Source organism: Dama dama, chromosome 5, assembly GCF_033118175.1.
Source record: "Dama dama isolate Ldn47 chromosome 5, ASM3311817v1, whole genome shotgun sequence".
NCBI lineage: Eukaryota > Metazoa > Chordata > Mammalia > Artiodactyla > Cervidae > Dama > Dama dama.
This window is the reverse complement of record NC_083685.1, coordinates 113,386,036-113,400,382: the sequence shown is the minus strand read 5'-3', so window position 1 is coordinate 113,400,382 and position 14,347 is coordinate 113,386,036. Positions and strand designations below refer to the sequence as shown.

At 56.2% G+C, this 14,347-nt stretch overlaps 2 protein-coding genes across 2 annotated transcripts; one reads left to right on the top strand and one right to left on the bottom strand.

Annotated features, from left to right (window-relative positions):
- Positions 1-2,782: 2,782 nt before the first annotated feature.
- TMEM101 (transmembrane protein 101) lies at positions 2,783-6,323 on the top strand. Its single transcript, XM_061144163.1, has 4 exons — positions 2,783-2,973; positions 3,298-3,478; positions 4,352-4,498; positions 5,272-6,323. Exons 1-4 carry the CDS (start codon positions 2,837-2,839, stop codon positions 5,578-5,580), a joined length of 774 nt encoding a protein of 257 aa, XP_061000146.1. The 5' UTR covers positions 2,783-2,836; the 3' UTR covers positions 5,581-6,323.
- Positions 6,324-7,735: 1,412 nt separating this feature from the next.
- Positions 7,736-12,654, bottom strand: NAGS (N-acetylglutamate synthase). Its single transcript, XM_061144162.1, has 7 exons — positions 12,205-12,654; positions 11,350-11,624; positions 11,022-11,235; positions 10,541-10,721; positions 9,546-9,717; positions 9,267-9,449; positions 7,736-7,889 (listed from the first exon to the last, which is right to left on the bottom strand). The coding sequence occupies exons 1-7, from the start codon at positions 12,628-12,630 to the stop codon at positions 7,736-7,738; spliced, it is 1,605 nt and encodes a 534-aa protein (XP_061000145.1). The 5' UTR covers positions 12,631-12,654.
- Between the last annotated feature and the right edge of the window lie 1,693 nt (positions 12,655-14,347).

Below are 14,347 nucleotides of genomic sequence, written 5' to 3'. Positions count from 1 at the left end.
CTGGCAGAGCTGGCTGGGAACCAGGATAGCAAGTCAGGGGTGCAGCCCTGGCCCCCATGCCAGCCTGGAAGTGCTCCTTGGCTGGGACTGACATCAGTCAGCTGGAGGCCGAGGCCTTTATAGCCCTGTGAGCACTGGGCCTCCTCTCTATTGTAGGCAACTGACTGCAGCATCTCAAGTTCAAGATATAGTGGGCATCTGGACAGCAGGCATGATGCTGCTGCCTCAAACCCCTGGGTATGTGACTGTGACCTGCAACAGGCTGTTGGGAACCTGGATGACCTGTGGCACTTATGTGTAGCCAGCCTGGGTTACTTGACTTGTGGCCCTGGGCAGCTGGTGTGGTGGTGCTGAGCAGTGTGGATTCCCAGCTGGGCTGATCACTGTGGCTGTGACCGTGGTTATGGTTGAGCGCAAGTGCAGGCGAGGCCCGGGAGGAACCAGAGAGCAGGGGAGCCCTGGAGAGGCAGCTGGGGGAGGGAGAGAAGATGGAGCTGTGAGAAAGGAAAAGGGATGGTCCTTAGAGGTCTTTGGGGCTTAGTTGTCTGCCCAGGCATGGTGGGAGGAGTGGTGGGAGGGGAGAGAGAAATGGCTGTGTTCAACTCTCAGGGCCTAGGACTGACCACCCCTCCCTCACCTGCTTCCCCCTGATCTAGCACAATGCTCTCATCTTTCTCAGCCCTGGGAAGAGCAGCCTGACCTCTAGTCCTCAACACCTTTTTGGGGAAGAGGGAACTAAAAGAAAGATCAGAGGGAACTGGGGTGGGATGAGTTCAGTCAAAGTCCCTCAGTTGTGTCCGACTCTTTTTGAACCCATGGACTGTAGCCCACCAGGCTCCTCTATCCATGGAATGCTCCAGGCAAGAATACTGGAGTGGATTGCCATTCCCTTCTCTAGGGGATCTTCCTGACTCAGGGATCAAACCCGGACCTCCTGCATTGCAGGCAGAGTCTTAACCATCTGAGCCACCAGGAAAGCCCTATAAGGAAAGCATTCATCTTAATCTCCTTTCTCTTACTCACACATGTTCCTGGCCTCTGCTGCTGGGGACTTGATCATAAGCTGGTTGCTAAAGTTATGATGGAAGTAGGGTGGGTAAGGGTATTGTTCCCATGGGCACAAGCCAGGCAGGCTTCTAGAACTATTTTGTGGACATACACTGATCCCAGTTCTCAGCACTTTTGCTCCTTCCTGATGGCTGTGCATTTTGTCTCATTTGAATCGGGGATAGGTGAGGAGATTGGAAAAAGAAAAACAGTTGGAAAGTTGATACTGTAGTGTGTGCCTGTATTGTGTGTGTGTGTGTGTGTGTGTGTGCGCACACATGCCTGTATTTTGGTAAAAACTTGCCTCGTGGTGGTAGGGGGTAGGAAGGGTAGGCAAAATAACATTTAACCCATTCTTTTTCTCATTCCCTTTGACTGGAGTTTTCCCACCCTCACCCTCAACTCCCCACCCCAGCAATCACACAGTCTCATTTCCCTAGTTTTTTGCCTGATATATCCCTTTCTCACATTCTTTCTGATACACCCAGACTTTAATCAGTGACTTTGTAAAAAAAATCAGATGTGAAAAGTGTTGTGTTGTCCAGCTTTCACTGGCTGATTGGGAGTTTTAAACTCATATCTTCAGAAATGCTACTTGAACATAAGCTCCCTCTCCCTTCCCCAGGGAAATGGAAATACACCTCCTGAATTAAAGGACCTTACTAAAGTGCTTATAGAGTCTTCAGTATTAGAAGATGAATTTGTATGTTGCAGGGTGGTAGAGGGGGTGCAGGAAGATAGGTGGGGGTGACCGTGTGGTGGCAATCCTAGAGTGCCCCGAACTTTCGCTCATTTGTTCAACAAATAGTTACTGAGACATGACATAGTGGTAACACGTTTTGTTCATTTACTTATCTATTTGGCACACATTTCCTGAAGGCATCCCGTCTACCTGGCCCTGATGATATAATAGTAGGCAGAAACCAGACATTGTCCTTGCCCTCATGGAGCTCACAATCTAGTGTTAATCTAGTCATCAATAGACAAATCACAAATATACAACCGCTAATGTACTAAGCGAGTCAAGAGAGAGGTGCCTGATGGTTAAGAGAACAAAACAGAGGATCTGAGAACAAAGGAGGCAAAAGACAGTGGGGGAGACCAGTCGGAAGCTTGATGCAGCTAAACTGACAAAAAGTGGTAGTTTGGGCTAGAGTCGGAGCACTAGAGCTGGAGAAATGGACTGCTTGAGATGACCCATATATCCTCGTCAGGTCTCTTCTCTCTCAGGGGACAGAAGAAAGGCAAACCAAGAACAAATTTCTCTACAAGTGGCTCTGAGGAGAACCTCTTACTCTAAACTTAGAACCAGAGGGATTTCGTGTGTGTGTGTGTGTGCTGTGTACACCATTCACTGAAGCCCTACTATGTGCTAGGACCAACACTGTCAACATTTAAACTTCACAACCGTGTGTCGTCGATGTCATTCCAGTTTCCCAGATGAATCTTGGGAAATATAGGAGATATGTTGAAAGTCACAGAGTTGCGTTAGAGTTGGAGCCCAGGTTTAGCTGTATTCAAAGGCTAGTTCGCTTACTATTCCTTCCTCTACTCTAGTTTTCAATTTTGCAGCTATAAGAAAGGGCTCTTGAGCCTCCTTGGGCAGAAAGAATAACGGAACCCTGCAGCTACAATACTTTCTTCAGTCCAGAACTAGAGAGTGAGAGCTTTGTTTCCCGACGGAAGTGGAGGGGAAAAAAATCCGCGAGACCCGGAAGTTGCGCGTCGCATCCTCGCGCCGGCCTCCCTGGCCGCCGGGTGAGGCTGCGGCGGACTGCCCTTTCTCAAGATGGCGTCGAAGATGGGTTCGCGACGGTGGATGTTGCAGCTGATCATGCAGTTGGGTTCTGTGTTGCTTACACGCTGCCCCTTTTGGGGCTGCTTCAGCCAGCTCATGCTGTATGCTGAGAGGGCCGAGGCGCGCCGGTGAGCGGGTCCGTGCGGTCGCCGAACGCGGTGGGGGCGGTCCGGCCCGTCCCAGGAACGGGGGTGCGGTGAGGTGGGGAAGAAGTTGCGGCCTAGAAGTTGGGACCTTTGGACTGGGAGGAACTGGGACCTCGGACTTGTTAGGGACTCTGATCCGGAGCATGGTGGGCATCGAGCGTAGTGGGGGGGTCCTAGCCATGAGAGGGGGCTCAGGTTTGGAGAAGCAGTGGAGCTTGCGGAAGCCCGAGGGGTCTCAAGGCTCTTCTTCCCGCTTTATCCTGTGCTTCACTCTGTCCTCGTTCCTTCCCCCTTCCCTACTCGCAGGAAGCCCGACATCCCAGTACCCTACCTGTACTTCGACATGGGGGCGGCCGTGCTGTGCGCTAGCTTCATGTCCTTTGGAGTGAAGCGGCGCTGGTTCGCGCTGGGGGCCGCACTCCAGCTTGCCATTAGCACCTATGCCGCCTACGTCGGGGGCTACGTCCACTACGGGGACTGGCTGAAGGTGAGCACCTCGCCCCTAGGCGGGACTTGGCTGTAGTGCCGGTGGAGCCGGTGTCTGGGTCAGCTGGACATTGCCTGGTACTAGCCAGGAGCACAGTGCGAAGCCTGGGAAGGTTGAACCCCTTGGTTTGTAACGGTTATTACAGACCACAAGAATGGAAGGACCTTAGAGACCAGCAAACCTCCCCCTCAGAGTGCAGAAATTGAGGTCCAGAGATGGGAAACAGACTTTCCCAAAATTACACCACAGTTAGCATTACAGGTGGGACCAGAACCCAGGTCACCTGGTTCCCAGAACTCTACACCGTTAGTTTAGTTATCAGAACAGGGGCGAAAGGAATTTTAGAGAGTACCTAGTCCACCCATCAGATTTTATGAAATTTATCTAATCAGAGGGCAGCCTTTAACCCTGTAGATTCAAGGACCTGTGCCAGGCACTACAGGCTTGGAGATGAGCCTGGACCAAGGCATTACCCGCAGGGAATGGACTGGGAGTCAATTAGGGGAGGCAGGTGTGAGAATAGCTACTGGACAGTGAGATCATTGGTTAGTTTGGGGAACAGAGTATACTCTATGGCAGAAAGAATATTGAATTTTGAATGTGCAGACCTGGGGATGGGGAGACGGGCAGTGCTTGGTATCTGGGTTCTGCCACTTTGTATAGGACCTTGGACAAGTTTATTACTCCTCTGGGCCTCAATTTCCACTTCTGATAAAAAGAATTATCTTTTTCTGCTCTACCTGCCCATGGTAATGGTAAGAGGGTTCATCAGATGAACTGGGATGTGTAGAGATGGGCAGTTCTGCGCTTGGGGCAGCCAGGAGAAGTGCAATGGCTTCAGTTTCTGATCAGGGTCCCCTCGCCTTGGCCTAGGTCCGTATGTACTCACGCACAGTTGCCATCATTGGTGGCTTTCTTGTGCTGGCCAGCGGTGCTGGGGAGCTGTACCGTCGGAAACCCCGCAGCCGTTCCCTCCAGTCCACCGGCCAGGTCTTCCTGGGCATCTACCTCGTCTGTGTGGTAGGTTGGGGGATTGTCGACTGGAGGTGCTTTACTGAGAGTGAGCTGTGACCCGAGACCTGGTGCCTGGCAGAACCCAGGGAGGTGGACAGAACGAGGCTTGCATGTAGTTCCTGAGGGCTTAACTCCCAGCAGTTGCCCCCTCCAGCTTCTGGGCCTTGGGGGACTTTCAAGTGCCTGAGACCTGGCTGACAGTCCCTTCTTCCAACATTATTGCCACCAGGGGAGAGAAGAGGGTGGATTGACCGTTCAGTCCCAAGCCTGAGAGCCAGGAGGACAAGAGGGCCTCTTGGCTTCACCCCCCAGAGGACAGAGAGGGGACAAAGAAGAGGTTTGGTAGAGTTCAGGGTACACCTGGGGCTCTGCCACTTAGAGCTGATGGGGCTGCCTGGCAGAGCCAGTTACATCCTCCCTGGTACTGGGAGTGGGGCCAATGTGGAAGGGAATGTCAATGGGCCCCAAGTCACTTAGCTTCATCTTAGATACAGAGCACCATCTCCCATGTGCAGAGCACTGTATTCAGAGGTGAGAGCCCCAGTCTGATTGTGGACCCTCTTTCCTTCTGAGCCCCCAGGGTCAGGAGAGACAGACCCTGACCTCACGGAGCTCCCTCGTCCGAGGGGAGACACAGGGGCCTTCCTTTCAGAAAGCCCCAGGTCTTGAGAGGGGAGTCCACAGCCCACCTGGTAGGGGCTGTCTTGCATTTCAGGGGTGGCCTTCCCAGAATAGGCTTCTTAGCCTATTCAGGGCCTCAGAGGACGGTGTGTCTCTAGGCCTACTCGCTGCAGCACAGCAAGGAGGACCGGCTGGCGTATCTGAACCATCTCCCTGGCGGGGAGCTGATGGTCCAGCTCTTCTTCGTGCTCTATGGCGTCCTGGCCCTGGCCTTCCTGTCGGGCTACTACGTGACCCTGGCTGCCCAGATCTTGGCTGTCCTGCTGCCCCCGGTCATGCTGCTCATTGACGGCAATGTGGCCTACTGGCACAACACACGACGCGTTGAGTTCTGGAACCAGATGAAGCTCCTTGGAGAGAGTGTGGGCATCTTCGGGGCCGCTGTCATCTTGGCCACTGACGGCTGAGTTGTGCAGCGGGAGTCTGAGAATGGGTGCAGGGAGCCACTGAAGGCCACCCTCCATTCCTCCTTGCTGGCCCAGTTATGTTTATTTATGCTTTTTGGTCTGTTTGTTTGATCCTTTGTGTTATGTGCATGTGTGTGTATGTTGGCAAGAGGCAGGTCTCTTCCCCAGTTCCTGGGCTCAGGCCTTGGTGGGGTGGGAGCCCTGATGACTGCCCTACGGGTTCCTTTTTCCTGTTTGTTCTGAGGAGAGCTGAGGCCAGCTGTTCTCCTGGGTCTCCTGTCCCAGGAAACGGAGTAAGGCAGGGCTATGGGGGTGGGGGGTGAGGGCAGGGGACACTGAGAGTGGGAGACAGAGGGAGGAAGACAAGAATCAGAAGTGAGCCAGTGTGAAAGATCCCGCTTTGAGCCTGGCAGATGCAGCTAGGCTCTGCAGTGCTTTTCTGAGACTGAGACCGAGTGTATGTATTGACACATGGATCAGGCCCAGGTGGAGTAGAGGGGCCGGGCACTGCAGAAGTCGTGGGCTCTCAGGGTGTGCCAGGAGCAGACACGGCACTAGCTGTCACCCACCTTGAGGGCAGAGCAGGCCCCAGTCTACTCTGGAGTGTGCAGGGGTGGGGCAGGCAGTGGCCAGCTTCCTGCCTCTGGCCTTCTGTTTCCAGCTCCGTGGTTGGCCTGCTGTGGGTGAGTGCCCTCCCAAACACCAGACCACACAGTCCTCCAAAATTAAACATTTTATATAGACGTTTGGCTTTGCTTCTCTGTTCTCCCCACGGGGCACTTTGCCATTGGCTGGGATTGATCTTGGGTTTCTTGAAAGCCCATACCCGGGTAAGCCCCACCTTGACCCGCCCGTGACCTTTCCCCTGTCCTGGGGCTCTTTTTTCGAGTCTGCAAACGCTCCCTGCAGTACATGCTTTGACCTTTCACTCAGTCCCCCTCGTGGCTTGTCTTTTCCTCGCCATTTGGTGCCAGCTCCTTTCAGAGAAATCTTTGGCGAGGGCAGCTAGAGGGAGCGGACTGATTAAGGGTCCACTCTGAGGCCGAGGAACTTTCATTTTACAGGTGAGGAAATGGAGGCTCAGAGAAGGTTGAGCCGCTAGCCTGAAGCCACAGAACTGGATTCCAGGCCAGGTCTGCCTAAAGCGCACACCCAGTTGTGTACTCGACGCCACCCCTCTCCTCAGGGAAGACAGGCTGCTCTGGGGGGGTTGGTCTCTCAACAGCCCCTGGTCCCTCCCTACACATCCACACACCTCCTGACAGAAGGTAGCCTCAGCAGCCAGTGTGGAGCCTGGCACATCGTAGGGGTCAGAAATGTCAAATGCAACCACAGGCTTTGGACTCTTTGCCTGTCTGAGATGTCCTGCTTCTGCAAAGATGGAGACAACCTCCAGGGGGACCAAGGGGAAGACCTCCGAGTCTGGGCTTGGCTCTGAGCCCTGCCTGGCAAGGGAGATGGGGCTGCTGTCAGTCTGGTTTGTGGAATGGAAGACGTTTCCTCACTAAGGGGTAGGGAAGCCCCTCTGGGGGCTGCTGACAGTTGGCTGAGGGAGGTGGTGGCAGCATTCGTCTCGGGCCCTCGGCCTCATGTAGCTCTCCTCTTCCCTCTAGGAGTCCCGTGGTTCCCCAGCCCTCAAGACGTTGCTCCCAGAGGGTCAGTGCTAATTTCCTTTCAAGTGTGAGCTGACTTTCAGACAAGTACTTGCATTTTAATCAAGGCCTCCTGAGAAGCTGCAAGACCCGAAGGAATTAAAATGAATGGTGGAATATAAGGCAGATGTGGGTGATATTTTGGGCAAGGAAGCCTCAAAACAGCACAGTGGTCAAAGACACTGGTCCACCCTCAGCCTTGAGTAGAGCCCTTAAAGGCAAGGGCACCCTCCTCCCTCCAGATTTCCTAGACTGGAAATTCAGGGCCATCTGGTTGTGGCTTTGGAGCAAGTAGGGGGTCTTGGGCAGGCCCTTTTCCTTCCTGTGCTTGTCCTCCCTTGGGTCCCCTTCTCTGGGCAGGTAGAGTAACAGCTGCTGCTGCTTCTGCAGTTCACTCAGCCAGCATGTCTGGTCCGGCCTGTGGCTGCCTTGGGTCTCCTCCAGCAGGCATGGCCTTTAGTCCACACTGGCTGTCCCAGGGCCTGAAGGGCTGGTAGAGAGGGTCAGCTGCCTGGGTCAGAAGCTGGCTTGCAGAAGGAGTCTGGTAGCCCCTTGGCATGGTTGACCAGCTCATAAGAGTCCCGAATATCGGCCAGGCCAAACCAGAAGAAGATCCACTGCTTGTTGGAGAAGCTGCCATCGCTGTGTTTGAAGTACCTGGTGGGGTTGGGAGATAGGTTTTAGGCAAGGCCAGGGCTCACTACTCCCTGGTTCATTTATTGAGAACCTACTATCGGCATACCACGTTTTGTGTTTCACTAAGGTGGCACTAGTGGTAAGGAACCCGCCTGCGAGTGCTGGAGACATGAGACCTGGGTTCAATCCCTGGGTCTGGAGGATCCCCTGGAGGAGGGTATGGCAACCCACTCCGATATTCCTGCCTGGAGAATCCTAAGGACAGATCCTGGCAGGCTACCGTCCGTAGGGTTGCAAAGAGACATGACTGAAGTGACTTGGCATGTTGTGCTTTGCAGATAACTATGTTTTTTACAAATTGAATGTTTGCAGAAACCCTGTGTGGAGCAAGTCTATCAGTGTCATTTTTCCAACAGACGTTTGCTCACTTCATGTCTCTTTGTTGCATTTTGGTAATTCTTGAAATATTTCAAACCCTCCACCAGCAAAAAGATGACTGCTCACTCAAGGCTCAAGTGATGGTTAGCAGTTTTTAGCAATAAAACTATTTTAAATTTGAGTATGTACATTTGTTTTTTTAGACATAATGCTATTTCACACTTAACAGGCTACAAAATAGTGTAAACATTCATATATACCAGGAAACCAAAAAATTCATGTGATTTGCTTCATTGCAATATTCACTTTATAGTGGCGGTCTGGAACCAAACTGGTAACATCTCTGGGGTATGTGTGTATATGCTGAACACACTGCTAGGACCTAAGGTTTGTAATCTGATTTTATTCTCATAGCACCAGTCAATAGCCTGGTGTTATGCTCTTTTCACAGAGGAGCAGCTAAGGCTCAGAGAAGTTAGATAACTAGCCAGAGTCACACAACTAGGAGGGTTAGAGTGAGGCCGCCTTTTCCTCTCCACACTGCCTTGGTTGTGCAGCCCGGGGAGGGGTCCTTGTTCTGTTCTTGGTGCCCGCAGAACAGAGTAGTGAGGGAATGAGGGGATAACTGCAGAAGGAAAGAGAGGAGGGGGTGTCCCACTGGAGATGCAATAGGGTCAGAGCTCTGGGGTCAGAGCTTGGCAACTGGGCCTGGACTAAAATGGTAAGGGGCTGAATTTCTCCAGACCCTGGGAGAGGCAGGCTGTGTGCCCGGTGCAGACTGTCTTCAAGGCATCTACCTTAAGAGGACAAAGCAGAGTTAAGTGTGCTCTGCCTCTAGGGAAATCTCAGGCTTCGTGTGTGGTCTGCTCCCTGGGGAACGTGGGGCCCGCACTGAGCGGGCCATCTCTCATGGGGGAGGGGGGGTGGCTAATGAAAGGGGAGGCCCAACCTTCCAGGCCGGTGGATCCCCGGCATGGCTGGTGAGAACTGGAGAGGGGCGCCAGAAAGGGCAGAACCTACCAGGGATTGATGGGGTTGGTGACCCGGGAGCGCCAGAAAAGCGTCTTCAGATCCCGCCGCAGGCACGCCCACAGCATCTGGCCGGAGCCTTGGCCCTGGCGGCTGGAGCTCACCACAAACTTGTCTAGATACGGGGTGCCCCCCAGTACCGGCTCCGTGGTCAGAATGGCTGCCGCATTGTACCTGGCGCAGCGGGGGAGAGGCAGGCTGGGACCTCTTCTTGACCCAAAGCTCTCCGGCGTGTCCCGTGGCCCCTGCCCTCTGGGGCCTCAGGCTCACCCCTCAGAGAAGTAGATAGAGTGCAGCCTTGGGCGCAACGAGGCCAAGTAGTCGTCCCGGAGCTTTTTGCCGAAGCTGGCATTGACCAGGTTCACGAGGCGGCCCTGGTCCAGGCTGTCCAGGCAGCGCACTCGCAGCGTCCGCTCGCCGGTCTTGAACAGCGTCCCCGAACCTGGGGGTGGGACGAAGGAGGAGGGGTTCGTTCAGTCCAAGATCCAGGTCCCCTCCACTCCTACATTTGCGCAGCCTGGTGGAGGTTCCAGACAGGAAGGTGGCTGGTGGGACAAGTACCTTCTTGGGAGCTCTCCACAATGAGATGCTTCCTATGGTCTGCATAGACTTGTCTGTGCTTTTCACTCAGGGAGATGCTTTTCCTAGGCAGTTCGTCCCTCGAATTCCCCCCCTCACCTGTGGTTCCACCTACTTCCCCTAGTCCCGACCATCCCTGCCCACCCGGCTCCTGGCCCCGCCCACCTCTCCTGTGCTGTGCGTGTCCAACACTTTGCGACCCCTTGGAGGTAGCCCGCCAGGCTCTTCTGTACATGGGGATTCTCCAGGCAAGAATACTGGAATAGGTTGCCATGCCCTCTCCAGGGGATCTTCCAAACCCAGGTCTCCCGCATTGCAGGCGGATTCTTTACCGTCTGAGCCACCAGGAAGCCCGAGAATATTGGAGTGGGTAGCCTATCCCTTCTGCAGGGTATCTTCCCGACCGAGGAATCGAACCGGGGTCTCCTGCCTTGCAGGCAGATTCTTTACCAGCTGAGCTACCCATTCCACTGGGGTCCGCTGGGTCTGTGGTTCCTCCCACCCAGCCAAGTCCCGCCCACCTCCCTAGTTCCACCCAAGTTGCAGCCCAGGCCGGTCCACCTCCTTGCAAACCTCCCCTAGGTTTGGCAAGGGCGGGAAGCCTTTACTGTGGCTTCTCCTGCCCCCCCCCCCCGCCCCCCCCCCCTCAACGCCAAACACCGGCGCGCCCCTGCCCTCGCCCTCACCCTTGTTGCTGAAGAGCTCTGTGAGCAACATGCTGGCGGCGGTGATGACGGCGGAGGAGTGATGGGGCAGGCGACTGAGTATGTCCACGATGAGCCGAATCTGCTGGCGTTCTTTAGTGCCCACCCAGTCGGCATTGGTCACCAGGTCCAGGTCGGCGGGCAGGTTCACGTTACTCAGGACCTGTGTCCCGGACTAGGGGGTGAGCCTCCGACCTGCAGCCGCACTAGGACTGCGTCCCCGCCCTACGGACCTCTTCTCACTTAACCCCTTTTCCTTACTTCCTCCCGGAGTCCTCCGCCAGAGAGGGCTCAGATCTGAACACCGTAGGCTGAATCCCTCCCTGACACTCCATTCCCGACCCATGCGGCTTCGGAGAGACTGACTCTGGGGCCCAAAAGGGAGGCATGCAGGAGCCCCAAGAGAGATGCTCAGCGGAGGCGCGGAGGCGCAGGGACTGGAGCCCCAAAGGAGGAGACACACCTTTTGACTGCCGTCGTGCAGGCCGCCTGTGGTGTTGAGGAAGATGATTTTGGTGGGCCGCAGCGCCTTAGCCAGAGACGCGGTCACCTCCAGCGAGTCCAGGAGCACCGAGCGGCGCGCGGCGGTCTCCCCAATGGGACACAGGATGGGGATGCTTCCGGACTCCAGGCACCACTGGAGCAGATCGGTCTCCACGGAGACGATGCCGCCGTAGCTGTGGGCCAGACGCGGGGCTCAAGGAGATCGCCTCCAGGCCCCGCGGGGCTGGGGCTGCGCGGGCTGAGCGGCGTGATCCGAGGACGCTGGGACAGGCAAAGTCGGCACTCACCTGGCGTGAGGGGCTGGCTCAGCAGCGCTCAGCACAGACCCACCGCCAAAAAAAGGCACGGCGGCGGCCGCATTGTGCCGCAGGGCGTCCACCAACACCTTGCATCTCTGGGCGAGCTGTGCCTTGGCCTCCCAGAAGGAAAGACAGCCCGAGGGCGCCGTGGGAGCAGGCAGCCCTAAGACCACCAACGGCTTCATGTCCATGCGCTGCAGGAACGCCAGGGCGAAGGCCAGGCTGGATACGGCCTTCGGGCACTTGACCACCTCCTCCTCCACCTGCGGAGGCATGGGCGTTCAGGGGGCACGACGCCCACCCTGACTCCTTCCTCACTCGCTTGTTCCTCCAGCCTGGTCCTCACGGTCCCCTCTGGGGGGGGGGGGGTCCCCATCCTGTCCAGGAGTTATCAGACCCCATTTCTGGTCACCTGCGCCCACCTGCTCTGCCCTTTGCCCCGTTGGGTCTTGCCATCATCCTCTTATCTCACAGTAGCGTTCCTCTCTCGGCTCCTCCCTGCGACCTTGGACTCTAGGACACCTTAGGGGGAGGGGTGACGCAGGCGGCTTCTCTCCAGGTTCCCCAGTGGCCAACTGATCCCCTAACTGTGCCTAGGGTGGGAGGACTACTCTGGCGCATCATATTCCACGGGTTGGAGACCCCCGACTCCTCACCCGGGCTGGGAGCCAGGCTTTTCGAGGGCCTCGGCCTCTCCCAGTCCCGGGCGCTCGTTAGGGCTCCGTTGATCCCCCTCCTGGTTCCTCTCCCCAATCGACGGCCCATCCTGCCAGGCCCGGCGACACATCGGCACACAGCCCCCACCCCCGGTCTGTGACCCAGCCGACGCCGGGCTCGGCTCACCTCGATGACGGCGAAGGGCCTGTCGGCGGAGTGATGGCAGGCCTGGAACTGTGTGAGCCAGTGGCGCGCCTCCCCGGGACTGGCCCCACACTGGTTCAGGAAGGTCTGGATGTCTCGCTGCAGCGGCGAGCGGCCGGCGGGGGGCCCCGGGGAATCGGGGGGCACCGGAGGCGCGGGGGGCGGCGTCCACAACGGCTCCTCTGCTGCAGACGGATGGACGTCGTCCTTGGCTCCCTCGGCCTCCTCTTGGGCTAGCTGGGCCGGCCCCCAAGCTGTACTGAGCCGGCGTCCCGGGCTGGTACCCCTGGTCGCCTGCCGCCGTGCGCCGCAGCTCAGCCTCCGGGCGCTCCCGGTGCCTCGGGGGCCCCGGAGCCTCCCGCCCGCAGGCGCGGCCCACAGGGCCCAGGCCAGCCGCACCGTCGCCATGACAACCAGACCGGATCGCCCCCCCACAAGTGACCGTCTGTCAGGAGCTCCTGCCTTCAGGAGCCTCTTAACCTGCAGGGGGGTGGGGCTGGGCCGTCGGGGCGGTGCGACGACGGGGTTGGGAGCGGGGGCGCGGGTCTGGCCATGGGTCAGAGGGCGGCGCTGACAGTATCCCCCGCCCCTTTGGGGGGGGCGGTGACGGAACCCACTAGCGAGAGTCACGAGGCCGAGATAAAGGGTGGCTGCATGTCTAATCTACTGCCAAGGCCGGTTTCAGAAGGGCGCAGGGGCCCCAGAGGTGGCTCTGGCGCTCTGCGGGGTCTTGAACAATCAAGGAGGAGTCTGACTAGGGCAAGAGGGCAGGGCAGCCGCCTGACCAAGGAAGGAGGCTTATGGAGGTTACCAGGGTTTGCCAAACCCCAGCCACTGGGTGCCACCTTGAAGAATTTTGTCTTTGTGGAAATTTAAAATTTATCCACATCAGGACTGTAACTAGAAGGCCGATGTCACTTGTAAGAAAGCCTTACAAATAGAGAGGTTAAAAAATCTTATCTATTCCAGTTGGATAGTGTTGACTGCTTCTGTTGGAAACAAAGATGGCTAGGAAGCGCCAGGTGGTCAAGATCCCATGGCAAGCTTGAGGCTTCTTCCTTGGTAGAATAGCTGCTGACACAGGCAGAACACCAGGCCCTTGCACAGCACTTCACAAATAGTAACTCACTGAAGCCTTACAATGACTCCAGAATGGACACTCTTACTACACCCATTTTATAGATGAGGAGACTGAGGCACAGAAGTATGTGAGGGTCAAGGTCACTCAGTTCATGAGCAGTGGAGCTGGTCTTTGAGGCAAAGCAGTTTTGTTCCTGATTCATGTTATTAAGCAAGATGTGCAAAGGACTTGAAAACTTTCATAGGATATGATTCATTATTGCTTAATACTGTAAACGTGTGCTGCTTAAAAACACCCAGTGCGCAATCAGGGGTACACATCCTGCCCTCGGGCACACTATGCTCTGATGGGGTCCCACCCTCTGTCCTTATGGAGGGTGAAACCAACTGCAGAGGGGCGACGAATTGGCTGAGGTCACACAGCTTGTTAGTGTCACGGGCAGACCCTTGGCGTACGGAGGTCCCCCCACTCCACCCTCACATGGCTCTGGGTGCCCTCTGCTGGAAGTTAGGACTCCTGGGGCTCTGCCTGCGTGAGGAGCATAGTCTGGGTTCTTCTCTCCTGAGTACCACAGAGGATGCCGGGTGAGTGCACCGACCCTTCCTGGGCCTCCCCCATCAAAAGACACGTTCCTATGAACAGGTGCACGCTACACAAGCAGTCACACACGCACACAGCACAGTACATGCATGTAGTGACCTGGGCAGGAGACTCCTGGCAGCAGGAGACGGGAGCTGACCTCTGTGATCTCCGCTGAATTTTCCATTTTCCTGCTTTGAAATCCTGCATTCCAGCAGAGAGTGAAGCAATGAGAGGGAGGGTTTGTACACCTTGCCCTGTGGGGCCACCTCCAGGGCAGCCTTTCTCGTCTCTCTTTATTGCTGCCCCCTCTCCCAGAATCCACTGGGGCATCTTGATTTTCCTTCTTTCTGCTCTCAGAGAGCCCCCCCTTCAAATGTGCTTTCCCTTCCTGGTCTCTCCATCCAAGCCCCTCCGCAGAGTGCCCACCCTCCCCAACCCCTCTCTACTTCTGGGTTTCCCGCT

What these genes read in the sequence shown, in the direction of transcription:
- TMEM101 (XM_061144163.1), top strand. Translation starts at nt 2,837, where the DNA reads ATGGCGTCGAAGATGGGTTCGCGACGGTGGATGTTGCAGCTGATCATG. An exon ending in ACTACGGGGACTGGCTGAAG is followed by an intron (nt 3,479 to 4,351) that starts GTGAGCACCTCG and finishes GCCTTGGCCTAG; the next exon opens with GTCCGTATGTACTCACGCAC. An exon ending in GCATCTACCTCGTCTGTGTG is followed by an intron (nt 4,499 to 5,271) that starts GTAGGTTGGGGG and finishes GTGTGTCTCTAG; the next exon opens with GCCTACTCGCTGCAGCACAG.
- NAGS (XM_061144162.1), bottom strand. Translation starts at nt 12,630, where the DNA reads ATGGCGACGGTGCGGCTGGCCTGGGCCCTGTGGGCCGCGCCTGCGGGC. An exon ending in GGCCCTTCGCCGTCATCGAG is followed by an intron (nt 11,625 to 12,204) that starts GTGAGCCGAGCC and finishes ATGCCTCCGCAG; the next exon opens with GTGGAGGAGGAGGTGGTCAA. An exon ending in GAGCCAGCCCCTCACGCCAG is followed by an intron (nt 11,236 to 11,349) that starts GTGAGTGCCGAC and finishes TCTGGCCCACAG; the next exon opens with CTACGGCGGCATCGTCTCCG.